Source organism: Pleurodeles waltl, chromosome 10 (assembly GCF_031143425.1).
Source record: "Pleurodeles waltl isolate 20211129_DDA chromosome 10, aPleWal1.hap1.20221129, whole genome shotgun sequence".
NCBI classification, from domain to species: domain Eukaryota; kingdom Metazoa; phylum Chordata; class Amphibia; order Caudata; family Salamandridae; genus Pleurodeles; species Pleurodeles waltl.
Window position 1 is genome coordinate 933,070,601 of NC_090449.1, and position 14,827 is coordinate 933,085,427.

The following is a 14,827-nucleotide window of genomic DNA, read 5'->3' on the forward strand; positions in this document are numbered from 1 at the left end:
GTGAACTTATTTTAATACAATCAGATTGTTTTCTAAAACTATGAATTGTTTTCACAAATCTATACCTTTGTCAACATCTCAGTGAAACTATAATCTCCAATGGAAACTCATAGAGCGCTCTCTGGATATAGTAGAGATTGTCCTTCACATTAATATTCAATCAAGAGCCGAAAAAGAGAGAAAGTGACTTTATTGTCATACATCTGGAGGACAAAGATGTACTCTCCATCGTACAATGTGACCACACAAAAAGACAACCCTTTCAAATTAATGTCAGCCTTTGAATAGAATGGGTTGGTAGGCGTACGTGTTGCAATTCAGACTTTACAGCACACAGAAAAATGCTATATTTTCGGATCACTTTTCAATACTATTTTATTGGAACATTCAATAAATGAACTCTAATCAAAGTTCAACAGTAAACGAGGGCCAGTTGATAAGCACCAGCAACTGGGATCGCAAAGTTGCTTTTAAATCCCCCCTCTTCAATTTCAAGACTTTAATAACTGTTCATTATTGTTTTCAATTGGGTAGTAACATCACAGAAATCCTCTTTTTGCGTGACTCCCGAGTCCATATTTACATATAAAAATGTGAAAAAGGTAGAAAACAAAAAAGACTCAGCCATCAGAACTTTTCGATCAAATCAAAAAAATATAATTTGCGGATTTAGTTCTAATCATTTAATTCCATCGGGACTAGTACTTAATAGATACTTTTCACGATTCAGATACAAAATTCATAAGCTGTTTTCAGCCAACAGAGAGCTTTAGGTTTAATGTGCTGATTTAAAGCTCTTTAATTCAGAGAAAAACAAAAAACACAAGTTTAAGAACTCCAGGCTGAATAAGTTTCATTATGTTGAATGTGTACATTTCACAATTGACAAGAACACTTTCCTTGAAGAGACTGAGGAAATTCAACACGAATAGCAACACATAAAAGAACAATAAAAGATACAAATATAACATAAGAAGCAGATAAGGAGAAAAAAGGAGAAATGTAATGGAGAAGGAAAAGAATTTAGGCTACAGTTGTGAGTGGAGGTGTCCTTGTATATGATGGCATAGCTAGAGGGACCAGAGGACGCAGGTGGTAATGCGGGGTATGGGTACGAGGGTGTCAGAAGGGATAAAGGACCTATTGTCTAGGCAGCAGTAAAGGTACTAGTTTGTAGATGTGGGGCGCATAGTAGAGCAGCGGTATGGTGGGAACATGAGGATGGAAAGCAATAGTCAACAGCGGATCAGAAAGATATACTTGGGTGTAGGGAAGGGACGGAAGATGTACCAGGTGATAGGGTAGAGGCACTAGAGTATAGGTACTTGTTAGAAATGGGGTTTTTGGTTGGCAGTCAGGTTACCTCCTGTCCAAGCAAAAGCCCTCACTCTAGTCAGGGTAAGTCACACACTATCCAAGATTATCCTGTGCCCACCCTCTGGTAGCTTGGCACGAGCAGTCAGGCTTAACTTAGAAGGCGATGTGTAAAGTATTTGGGCAATAAATCATACAATACCACCATATAGCACCACAAAAATACACCACACAGTGTTTAGAAAAATATATAATATTTATCAGGATAATTGTAGGTCCAAGAGAATAAAGTTGCAATGGAAAATTGTAGAAATATCACAGGGAAGTGATATAAAGTGTCTTCAGTCTTTAGAATGCAATACAGTGTCTTTCAAGCACAAAGTACCTGGTTTCTGGTGGAAAATCTCCTCAGAGGGCCACAGGAGAAGAGATGCGTGGAAAAAGGGGTGTGTACGTCGATTTCTCCTCAGCACACACAGACTTGCGTCGTCCTTTTCCACGCGGGGAAGTCGGGCGTCGTTTTCCGGCGCGCAGACAGTCTCTTTTTGTGGATCGCGGGGATTACCAGATGTCCCGGGTCTGTGCGTGGATTCTCCTGCTTGTTTTCCGGCTGCGCGTCGTTCTGCGGGGCTGCGCGTCGAAGTTTCGATCTCACGGTAGGCGTCGCGTCGATTTTTCCTTGGAAGTCGGGCGGCGTTGTCCTTGCGAGGCCGTGCGTCGAAAGTTTGGTCTCACGGCAGGCGTCGCGTCGATTTCTCCTTGGAAGTCGGGCGGCGTTGTCCTTGCGAGGCCGTGCGTCAAAGTTTCGCACTCACGGTGGGCGTCGCGTCGATTTCTCCTGGAAAGTCGAGCGGCTTTGTCCTTGCAAGGTTGTGCGTCGAAGTCTCGATCGTCCCGAGGGCGTCGCGTCGATCAGCGTCGGTGTGCGGCATTTTTCTCGCCGCGAAACAAGCTGTGCGTCGAAATTTTCGGCGCACGGAGCGTCCAAGTGAAAGGAAGAAGTCTTTTTGGTCCTGAGACTTCAAGGAACAGGAGGCAAGCTCTATCCAAGCCCTTGGAGAGCACTTTCACAGCCAGACAAGAGTTCAGCAAGGCAGCAGGGCAACAGCAAGACAGCAGTCCTTTGTAGAAAGCAGACAGGTGAGTCCTTTGAGCAGCCAGGCAGTTCTTCTTGGCAGGATGTAGTTTCTGGTTCCGGTTTCTTCTCCAGCAAGTGTCTGATGAGGTAGGGCAGAGGCCCTATTTTATACCCAAATGTGCCTTTGAAGTGGGGGAGACTTCAAAGAGGGGCTAAGAAGTGCACCAGGTCCCCTTTCAGTTCAATCCTGTCTGCCAGGGTCCCAGTAGGGGGTGTGGCAGTCCTTTGTGTGAGGGCAGGCCCTCCACCCTCCCAGCCCAGGAAGACCCATTCAAAATGCAGATGTATGCAAGTGAGGCTGAGTACCCTGTGTTTGGGGTGTGTCTGAGTGAATGCACAAGGAGCTGTCAACTAAACCTAGCCAGACGTGGATTGTAAGGCACAGAAGGATTTAAGTGCAAAGAAATGCTCACTTTCTAAAAGTGGCATTTCTAGAATAGCAATATTAAATCCGACTTCACCAGTCAGTAGGATTTTGTATTACCATTCTGGCCATACTAAATATGACCTCCCTGCTCCTTTCAGATCAGCAGCTGCCACTTCAACAGTGTATGAGGGCAGCCCCAATGTTAGCCTATGAAGGGAGCAGGTCTCCCAGTAGTGCAAAAACGAATTTAGGAGTTTTACACTACCAGGACATATACTTACACAGGTACATGTCCTGTCTTTTACCTACACAGCACCCTGCTCTAGGGGATACCCAGGGCACACATTAAGGGTGACTTATATGCAGAAAAAGGGGAGTTCTAGGCTTGGCAAGTACTTTTAAATGCCAAGTCGAGGTGGCAGTGAAACTGCACACACAGGCCTAGCAATGGTAGGCCTGAGACAAGGAAAAGGGGCTACTTAAGTGGGTGGCACAATCCGTGCTGCAGGTCCACTAGTAGCATTTAATCTATATGCCCTAGGCACCTGGAGTGCACATGACTGGGGACTTATAAGTAGATTAAATAGTTCAATCAGGTATGATCCAAGGTTACCATGTTTACAGAGAGAGAGCATATACACTTTATCACTGGTTAGCAGTGGTAAAGTGCGCAGAGTCTAAAAACCAGCAAAAACAGTATCCAAAAAGAGGAGGGAGGCAGGCAAAAAGTTAGGGGTGACTACCCTAAGGCTGTCAGGTCTAACATGTGTCCCCCCCAGCTGAAAGTGGGGAGAGCTACCCGACCTCCTGGGAGCTCTCATCGCTAAGGCGGAAGTACCTGGAGAGACCATCAGCATTGGCGTGGTCAACCCCTGGGCGATGTTCCACCGTAAAGTCCATCCCCTGTAGGGAAATGGACCACCTCAGAAGTTTTGGATTCTCACCCCTCATCTGCATGAGCCATCTGAGGGGCCTGTGGTCTGTCTGAACTAGGAAGTGAGTCCCAAACAGGTAGGGCCTCAGCTTCTTCAGTGCCCAGACCACAGCAAAAGCTTCTCTTTCAATAGCACTCCACCTCTGTTCCCGTGGTAATAGCCTTCTGCTAATAAAGACTACCGGTTGATCTTGGCCCTCCTCATTTAGCTGTGCTAGGACTGCCCCTATGCCATGCTCTGAAGCGTCTGTCTGCACGATAAATTCCTGGGAGTAGTCAGGGGCCTTGAGCACGGGGGCCGTGCACATGGCTTCCTTCAGGGCGTCAAAGGCTTTCTGACAAGCCTCTGTCCAATTCACCAACCTAGGTTGCTTCTTGGACGTGAGTTCTGTCAAGGGGGACACAATGGTACCATAGCCCTTGACAAACCTGCGGTAGTATCCGGTGAGGCCTAAAAAGGCTCTCACCTCAGTCTGGGTTCGAGGTGGTTGCCAGGCCTTGATAGTTTCGATCTTGGCCTGGAGTGGCTGCACCTTGCCACCACCTACTAGGTGTCCCAAGTACACCACGGAACCCTGCCCAATCTGGCACTTACTAGCCTTGATGGTCAGGCCTGCCTGTTGCAGGGCCTGAAGCACCTCCTTGAGGTGGAGCAGGTGTTCCTCCCAGCTGGAACTGTAGACAGCTATGTCATCCAGGTAGGCTGCACAGAAGGCATCCTTGCCAGCCAGGACCCCGTTAACCAACCGTTGGAAGGTAGCGGGGGCATTTTTCAATCCAAACGGCATCACCCGGAACTGGTAATGGCCGTCAGGGGTGGAAAAGGCGGACCTTTCCTTAGCCCCCTCAGTCAGGGTGATCTGCCAGTACCCTGAAGTAAGATCAAACGTACTCAGGAACTTGGCAGCGCCTAGCCTGTCCACGAGCTCATCAGCTCGGGGGATGGGGTGAGCATCAGTCCGTGTGACTGAGTTGAGACCCCGGTAGTCCACGCAGAACCGGAGTTCTGGCTTCGCGCCTGGGGCAGTAGCCTTGGGGACCAACACCACTGGGCTGGCCCAGGGACTACTGGACTTCTCAATAACCCCTAGCGTCAACATCTTGGAGACCTCCTCCTTGATGCTGGCCTTCACCTTATCTGACAACCTGTAAATTTTGTTCTTCACAGGGAGACTGTCACCGGTGTCAATATCATGAACACAGAGGTGGGTCAGTCCAGGAGTAAGGGAGAAGAGGGGGGAGAACTGCTCCAACAGCTCATAGCAGTCTCCTTTCTGGTTTAGAGTCAGGGAGTCAGACAGAATGACCCCGCTTACGGACCCATCACCTTCTTGGGCAGAGAGGAGGTCAGGGAGAGGTTCACTCTCCTCTTCCATTCCTTCATCTGTGACCAGAAGCATGTTGATCTCCGACCTCTCAAAATGAGCTTTTAGTCGGTTCACGTGGAGCACCCTTAGGGGGTTCCTAGGGGTTTGGAGGTCCACTAGGTAAGTGGCCTCCCCTTTCCGCTCCTTTATTTCAAATGGGCCAGACCAGCGGTCCTGGAGAGCTCTGGGCTCTACTGGCTCCATTACCCACACTTTGTCTCCAGGTTGAAACTCTACCAGAGTGGCCTTCTGGTCATACCATTGTTTCATCACCTCTTGACTGGCCTCCAGGTTACTTTGGGCCTCTTTCCAGAAGCGGGTCATCTGATTGCGGAGGGCCAACATGTAGCTGACCACGTCCTGAGGGGGTGTCTTTGGAGCGTTCTCCAATCCCTCCTTGACAATGCTTAAGGGTCCCCTGACGGGGTACCCATAGAGAAGCTCAAAGGGACTGAACCCTACCCCCCTCTGGGGGACCTCTCTGTAAGCAAAGAGAAGGCATGGTAAGAGGACGTCCCATTTACGCCTCATGGCCTCAGGGAGGCCACCAATCATGCCTTTCAGGGTCTTGTTGAATCTCTCCACAAGCCCATTAGACTGGGGGTGATAGGGTGTGGTGAACTTGTAGGTTACACCACACGCATCCCACAGATGCTTCATGTACGCGGACATGAAGTTAGTGCCTCTGTCAGACACTATCTCCTTGGGGAATCCCACACGGGTAAATATCCCCATCAGGGTTCTGGCTACCACTGATGCAGTTACGGTCCTCAGAGGGATTGCCTCTGGGTACCGGGTGGCATGGTCCACCAAAACCAGGATAAACCTGTTGCCTAAGGCAGTTTTGGGGTCCAAGGGGCCAACAATGTCGACGCCCACCCTTTCAAAGGGGGTGCCAACGACAGGAAGTGGAATCAGGGGGGTTTTAACCCTCTTTCCTGCTTTACCACTAGCCTGGCAGGTAGGACAAGCCCTGCAGAATTTGTCTGAGTGTGTCCTCATTTTGGGCCAGTGAAAGTGGGTGACAAGCCTGTTGAAGGTCTTGTCTTGTCCCAAATGTCCTGCCAGGGGAATGTCGTGAGCCAGACCCAGTAGGAAGGCTCGGTAACATTGGGGGACCACCAGCACACGTGCTGCCCCAAAGACCGGGACCCTAGGCTCACTGTAGAGGAGATCATTCTCCCAATATAGGTGGTGATTGCCAGAGGCGTCACCTGCTGCCTGGTTTAAGGCTTGTTTCCTCAACCCTTCTAGAGTGGGACACTCTTTCTGCGCCTTGCAGAATTCCTCCCTGGTGGGTCCACCCTCAACTTGCCAGCCAGCAAGCTCCGGTAAGTCACCTAGGGTGGCAATGTCTTCCCCAGTTGGCTCGGGAGTCTCCTCCTCAGGAGCCCCGTCAGCCACTGTGGGAACTTCTGGGGCCGGTTTCCCGCGCCCCTTGTCCCTCCTCTGGGCAGTTCCCTGGGCCATCGTTCCAGGCTCCAGATGCCCTTGACTTCCCTCTCGGTCAGCCATGGACCGGGTGGTCATGCAGACCCACTCAGGTAACCCTAACATCTCCAGGTGAGATCTGAGCTCTACTTCTTTCCAAGCAGTATGCTCTAGATCATTGCCTAACAGACAATCTACAGGCATGGCAGGACTCACAGCTACTTTCAGAGTACCAGAGACCCCCCCCCCACTCAAAGGGAACCCGAGCCACCGGTAGGTGACTCTCGCGATTGTCAGCGACTATGACCTGGTGGAATGTATTAGGGATTATCTGCTCTGTGGACACCAGCTGACTCTTGATAGTAGTCATACTGGCTCCTGTGTCACGCAGAGCCTCCACCTTCTGCCCATCAATGAGGACCCACTGCCGGTACTTGGAAGTATTTTTAGGCATGTGGACCTTGGACATCATTTCTCCTTCTCCCAGGGACACTAGGGAAATCTCTACCTGCTCCCCAAAGCTAGTTGGGTCCATCTCCCCCCCGAGTGCTACACTAGTCAACCCAGGTGCCTGTCCGGTAGTGGACGGTGCCCTCTTGGGGCACTGTGGATCGCCTTTGTAGTGACCATATTGGTAACACTCCATGCATTTGGGGCTAGATTTTCCTGACCTGTCAAATGTCCCTGGCTTCTTCCCAAATTTGGAAAAGGAAGGGTTGCCACCCCCTCCCTGGGAATTCTTTTGGGGGCCTTTAGAGAGTTCCTTATCTGTAAGTTTATCTCCCCCCTCTTTCTTCTGTTGGGAACCCTGACCACCTTTGTGGGAGTCCCCCCCAGGTACCTTTTTGGACACTCTGGTGCTAACCCAGAGGTCCGCCTCCTCAGCAAGCTTCCTGGGATCAGTCAGCTTACTATCCACTAGGTGCTGGCGCAAATCGGTATAAGTAACATTAAGCATATGCTCTCTCCGGATCAAGTCATATAAACCTTTATAATCTGCTACTTTGTTGCCCCGCACCCATCCATTCAGTGCCTTACTAGAGAAATCAAAGAAATCTACCCATGTTTGTGTGGTTTGTTTGGTGCTGTCCCTGAACCTCTGACGGTATCCCTCAGGGGTCAGCCCAAACTTGGCAAGTAAAGTGGCTTTCTGGAGTGGGTATGTGTTTTGATCCGGTGGATCCAATGTGAGAAGTGTGTCCCTCCCCAATGGCGGCACATAACCCCACATAGCTACCCCCCATTGCCCTTCAGGAACCTCATGAGCCCTTAGTGCAACTTCATAAGCAGCTAACCATTTATCTATGTCATCTCCCACCACAAAACTGGGCACCACATTTTTGGGTATACGAACCTTCTTTTCTCCAGCAGGTCCTGTCTGTATGCTGCCACCATTATTGCTGGATTCAGACTGTCTTGCCTTGATCTCCAGCTCCTTGAGACTCAGTTCATGAGCCAACAATAGTTTCTTTTCAGCCAACGCTCTTTCAGCTTCCACTTGTTTGGCTGCTCTTTCAGCTTCTGCTTGTTTGGCTGTTCTTTCAGCTTCAATCTGTTTGGCTGCTCTTTCAGCCTCAGCTTGTTTGGCTTCTCTTTCTGCCCTCCTCTCTTCCTGTTGTGCCTCAATTTTCAGTTTTGCCATTTGCAATTGGAACTCCCTTTCCTCTCTCCTTTCCTCTGCGGTCAGGCTTTGCATGGAGACACTGCTCCCTGGTCTGGAAGGGTGCACAATTGCAGTGGTAACACCATCCATAGATAGTGAAAATCCTTCTGAGGGGCCATTTTCTGGCTCCTCTTCCTCATCATCCTCTAAATGGGCTTCTGCCCAGGCCCTCAGCGCCACTTGAAAGTCCTCCTTTCTGGAGGCCCCTTGGGTGGGTACCCTTAATGCCCTGCAGAATCCTCTTAGTTGTTTGACCGTGTATGTATCCAACTGGACTAGGTCAAAGTCCCCTGTCTGAGACCCAGTCAGAGACATGTTGAGTGAGGATTTAGTTTTTGAAAATTGTCAGGAAAAAACGGATTTTCAAAAAGAGATAAAAACCAAGTTGACCTTCAACTGTGGGTAGGTAGTGAAATACTTAGCTACTGTATGTCACTGCACAAATACAAGTCCTATCCTCACCGCTGATCACCAATGTTAGAAATTGGGTTTTTGGTTGGCAGTCAGGTTACCTCCTGTCCAAGCAAAAGCCCTCACTCTAGTCAGGGTAAGTCACACACTATCCAAGATTATCCTGTGCCCACCCTCTGGTAGCTTGGCACGAGCAGTCAGGCTTAACTTAGAAGGCGATGTGTAAAGTATTTGGGCAATAAATCATACAATACCACCATATAGCACCACAAAAATACACCACACAGTGTTTAGAAAAATATATAATATTTATCAGGATAATTGTAGGTCCAAGAGAATAAAGTTGCAATGGAAAATTGTAGAAATATCACAGGGAAGTGATATAAAGTGTCTTCAGTCTTTAGAATGCAATACAGTGTCTTTCAAGCACAAAGTACCTGGTTTCTGGTGGAAAATCTCCTCAGAGGGCCACAGGAGAAGAGATGCGTGGAAAAAGGGGTGTGTGCGTCGATTTCTCCTCAGCACACACAGACTTGCGTCGTCCTTTTCCACGCGGGGAAGTCGGGCGTCGTTTTCCGGCGCGCAGACAGTCTCTTTTTGTGGATCGCGGGGATTACCAGATGTCCCGGGTCTGTGCGTGGATTCTCCTGCTTGTTTTCCGGCTGCGCGTCGTTCTGCGGGGCTGCGCGTCGAAGTTTCGATCTCACGGTAGGCGTCGCGTCGATTTCTCCTTGGAAGTCGGGCGACGTTGTCCTTGCGAGGCCGTGCGTCGAAAGTTTGGTCTCACGGCAGGCGTCGCGTCGATTTCTCCTTGGAAGTCGGGCGGCGTTGTCCTTGCGAGGCCGTGCGTCAAAGTTTCGCACTCACGGTGGGCGTCGCGTCGATTTCTCCTGGAAAGTCGAGCGGCTTTGTCCTTGCGAGGTTGTGCGTCGAAGTCTCGATCGTCCCGAGGGCGTCGCGTCGATCAGCGTCGGTGTGCGGCGTTTTTCTCGCCGCGAAACAAGCTGTGCGTCGAAATTTTCGGCGCACGGAGCGTCCAAGTGAAAGGAAGAAGTCTTTTTGGTCCTGAGACTTCAAGGAACAGGAGGCAAGCTCTATCCAAGCCCTTGGAGAGCACTTTCACAGCCAGACAAGAGTTCAGCAAGGCAGCAGGGCAACAGCAAGACAGCAGTCCTTTGTAGAAAGCAGACAGGTGAGTCCTTTGAGCAGCCAGGCAGTTCTTCTTGGCAGGATGTAGTTTCTGGTTCCGGTTTCTTCTCCAGCAAGTGTCTGATGAGGTAGGGCAGAGGCCCTGTTTTATACCCAAATGTGCCTTTGAAGTGGGGGAGACTTCAAAGAGGGGCTAAGAAGTGCACCAGGTCCCCTTTCAGTTCAATCCTGTCTGCCAGGGTCCCAGTAGGGGGTGTGGCAGTCCTTTGTGTGAGGGCAGGCCCTCCACCCTCCCAGCCCAGGAAGACCCATTCAAAATGCAGATGTATGCAAGTGAGGCTGAGTACCCTGTGTTTGGGGTGTGTCTGAGTGAATGCACAAGGAGCTGTCAACTAAACCTAGCCAGACGTGGATTGTAAGGCACAGAAGGATTTAAGTGCAAAGAAATGCTCACTTTCTAAAAGTGGCATTTCTAGAATAGCAATATTAAATCCGACTTCACCAGTCAGTAGGATTTTGTATTACCATTCTGGCCATACTAAATATGACCTCCCTGCTCCTTTCAGATCAGCAGCTGCCACTTCAACAGTGTATGAGGGCAGCCCCAATGTTAGCCTATGAAGGGAGCAGGTCTCCCAGTAGTGCAAAAACGAATTTAGGAGTTTTACACTACCAGGACATATACTTACACAGGTACATGTCCTGTCTTTTACCTACACAGCACCCTGCTCTAGGGGATACCCAGGGCACACATTAAGGGTGACTTATATGCAGAAAAAGGGGAGTTCTAGGCTTGGCAAGTACTTTTAAATGCCAAGTCGAGGTGGCAGTGAAACTGCACACACAGGCCTAGCAATGGTAGGCCTGAGACAAGGAAAAGGGGCTACTTAAGTGGGTGGCACAATCCGTGCTGCAGGTCCACTAGTAGCATTTAATCTATATGCCCTAGGCACCTGGAGTGCACATGACTGGGGACTTATAAGTAGATTAAATAGTTCAATCAGGTATGATCCAAGGTTACCATGTTTACAGAGAGAGAGCATATACACTTTATCACTGGTTAGCAGTGGTAAAGTGCGCAGAGTCTAAAAACCAGCAAAAACAGTATCCAAAAAGAGGAGGGAGGCAGGCAAAAAGTTAGGGGTGACTACCCTAAGGCTGTCAGGTCTAACAGTACTGAATGCACAAGGGTATATGAATAGAAGCAGTATCACAAAATACGTCATGGTATAGTTACTACTGTATAAATTAAGGTAGATACCCTAGGGTAAAGGTGCTGTAGTGGTTCTAGTAGTACAAGCAGGGTAGAGGTATTGTGATGTTGGTGGGAATAGAAGTTCTAGGGTATAGGAAGAGATGCACTAGGGTATAGTCGGAACTAAAGGACCAACCTAAACATAGTTGAGTAGGAAGGTGGGAGGAACCGACTTAGGTTTAAGAAGCAGGATGACTAGAGGAGAGTAATAGGGCCCGTTCCTCCTCACAAACAAGACGGAGGGGAGGCTAGGGAGTGGAGAAGGAGGGCAGACGGTGTCCTTGTTAGAGGGAAATGAAGATCAGAGTGATTACTTGTAGAGGGGTGCATGCTGTATAAATCCACATACTTTCCTACATAGAGCTTGAAAAGGCACAGCAGGGATTTTTTTTACATGAAGGAGACTTATCGGGATGGATTAAACAGTGTTCTTAAATATATTGTTTCCAGAATCATACAGTACCAGATTTTTAAAATTAACCTTTCTTTCATAACGAAGTCCTTCATATAGTTTTGTTCCAACTATTTTAATGCAACCTGCGAGGTGCCTTTCATACAGTGGAATAAAAAGTTTCATTAAGAAGCCGTTTTGACTTTAGGCATAGATCTGATTGGCAATATTTCGCAGAGGAATGGAGCCTTTTGTAAAGTCAAGTTAAACCTTCATAGGTCTTCAACGTGTGCATGAATTATATGCGTGCACTTTCCCCAAATTATCTGTAAAAAAAGAATACCCTTAATGTCCACGAAGTGGGTGTTCCGGGGGGGGGGGGCATCTATAGAGGGGAACACGTGCAGTTATATTATAACTTTGAAATGTTTTTCCCACACCATGCTGCACATCTAACTTACATTTTGCCTACGCCTGAATAATCCAAGTGTCAGTGATGCCAACACCAATATTCCCTATTTGTATTTTGTGGTTAGGAAGGAAAATCATTTCAAGAAAATAAAAATGAAAATATTAAGATTAGAGAAAACGATTCGGAAAAGAGGTATAAGTGATCAATGTTTGTTTAGTTGTAATAACGTAGGTGCTTAGTGTACACAATGCACAGTTTAGGCACAGCTAGGTGAGAGGTCTGTGAAGCAGCTAGTGTAAATTCCAGACAGATGTAGCCATCACTGTGTGTCGTCATTTACAGCTCGTTGGACCTCGCCCATATTAACCTCTGGAAAGTCACCAGTGATTAATGGACCGGCAAACTTGCTTGCTGTCGCCAAGGTTTTGTAGATAAACGTGTCAGTGTTGTTTATAACATTGGCCACTTTACTGACTGAAAACATGTGTTTGCTCTTTTCTCATAACACATGTGCCTCATAGCAAGCATTGTAAGCCCTAGGACAGGTGTTTCACACGACAGTGCACACGTACCGTGTCTTCCGACCATGAGTAGTTCATGGGTACGTTTTAATATTAGAACTGAGTGTGTCTGGCGGCAGCTACATACCGTGAGGATATATCTCCTTTCAATCCAGTCAACGCACATTTCCTTATATTTCAGGGTGAAAAAGGGTCTGAGGGGCCAACGGGCCCTGTTGGATCGCCAGGCCCAGCAGCAAAAGGTGATAAGGTAAGATAGTACAGGACTTGCCACCAGTGCTTAATTTGTAAATAAAAACGTGCCGGTGCCCAAAGCCCTCCTCTTAAAAACGCTGCTGCTGCATTTAACTGTGCGAACAAAGAATACTGAGGCAGCGTAATTCTGAAGCCATCTTGAGCCTCTTTAATCCATTAAAAGCCACTCCCTGCCCCTTCAGCTCACTCTACAGCTCTCTACTTTCTACCTTTGTGACGCTTTTTCGTATTTCTCTTCCTCCGTCTTTCCCATGTGTGTCTTTTGCCCTCAGCACATGCTTGAGGCAGAAGAATAAGCGCCGGCCCTCGAAAATAAGTGCTGGTGCTGGTGCTGGAGCTCAGCACCGGAAACAGTAAACACAAATTAAGCACTGCTTGCCACTCCTGCAAGGCACCATTAGCCCTTTCTTGTTGAATTTGGTGTTGTTATGTATGGAAGAAAAGCGCCAATTGGAAAATAAAATTCATGTAATGGTGGCGTGACATAAATTAGTGTTTTTTTTTTCAAAATGTATATATACAAATATTACTTAGTCAAACAGATATTAGAGGCTTGGTAAACTGAATAATTTATGGCATGTTGTCTAGTTTAGAGTAAACATTACCACTTGGCGCAGCACATTTTGAAATAGTTTTTTTGTACTTTGGCTCAGTATCAATACAATTAAATATATGCTTACCATAACATGAATCCATTACTTCTGTTTTTCAACAAATTTTATTACAATTTGGAATAATTAGTGCTGTCCATAAAATAATGCACATGTAGGAAGGAAGGAATAGCTTTACAGTTTGTTAAACATGCGATATGATATTAACAGACATTTTAAGCATATCCCGTTATATAAAAGTATGCATCTGCCTTTACCACGCAGCCTTTCCCCATGCATGCTATTTCTACACAGATGCCTTTGCCAAGAATGATAAAAATAAGGTAAATTTCCGTTAGAAATGCATTTTTGTGTTGCTAATAACTTTAGCGCAGTTTTATGAATCTCCATGAAAAAGTGCTACTATTTGACTAGTTTGCACATGGAAAGTTTTGGGGTGATCTGCGAAGCAGGGGCTGCGAAAAAAGGGGGTTCCTAAAACACATTTTCCCAATTCATTATCTCACAGGAAATTTAGACACAGCTGCAGTTTAAACCGCTGAACAGATTTACACCAAATGTGGCAGAAAGCTAGATCTAGGTCCGCAAAGAGTGCTTTTTGTGTTTTGGTGTAAATCTGGTCAGTAGTTTTTGAGCAATTAATGCTCAAATACTTGCTATGTATAGGGGTGTGGAGCCTCCATGGTTTCCGACAGATCTCAAGCTGAGATCCGATTGGCTGCCACCACCTCAACCAGGAAGTGGTGGCAGCCATATTAGGACTCAGGACTCGCTATCAAGTCCTAAAAAATGAAAAAAAAAGACACAAGGGGGCAGGGTAGTACTCCCCAGACCCTCTAGCCCTGGCTCTCTTTCCATGAGAGGAGCTGGATGGAGCCACGGGGACCCCGAGATCCCACCCCAAGGCCTTCGTTTTGAAAGGTGGGTGCTCTGGTGCCCACCCAGTGTACCCGTCTTTCACAGTGTGGGCCCGAGAGGATGGGGTCCCTGGGGATAAGAAGCAGCCCTGGTAGGAGGCCTGTGTGCCCCGCTCCCCCTGAAAAATGCATGACGCCCGGGGGAATTGGATCCCTGGGTCTGAAATTGGCCTGGGGAGGGGGTCCACGTACAACCCCTTCCCTAAATATGAGTGGCCCTAGAAGACGGGGTCCCCTGGGCCAAATAAGGCTTTGGACAGGCATTCCACCCATTTTTAGAGTAATAGGTTTGGGAGATGTGGTCTCCAGAGCCTAGCAAGGCTCAGGGAGGGAGGCCATGTGGCCTCCCTCCCCTTTAATTAAAGTAAAGGGCCCTGGCGATGGGGTCCCCAGGGTCTAACAAGGTTTGGGTAGGGGAGCCATGTGGCGCCATCCTCTTTAAACTTAAGTAAGGACCTTGAAGGATGGGTTCCTCATGGCCTAACAAGGCTCAGGGAGAGGGGGTGCTGCCCTTTTATTAAAAAAACAGCTCTGGGGCATGGGGGTCCTCAGGGCCTAATAAGGCTAGGGAGAGGGGCCACATTTCCCCCCTCTCCCATAATTAAAGAAAAGGCCCAGAGGAATGAGGTCCCCAGGGCCTAATGAGGCTTGGGAAGGAGAGCTGCGTGGCCCCTCTCCTCTCTAAAGTATT

The 14,827-nt window shown here is 48.1% G+C and overlaps 1 protein-coding gene across 1 annotated transcript in view; it reads left to right on the top strand.

The window, feature by feature from the left end:
* COL28A1 (collagen type XXVIII alpha 1 chain) overlaps window positions 1-14,827 on the top strand; it is a 407,146-nt gene that overhangs the window by 140,544 nt on the left and 251,775 nt on the right. Inside the window, exon 15 of the mRNA XM_069211728.1 lies at window positions 12,535-12,603. Coding sequence (XP_069067829.1) covers window positions 12,535-12,603 — 69 coding nt within the window. The remainder of the gene's footprint in view (window positions 1-12,534; window positions 12,604-14,827) is intronic.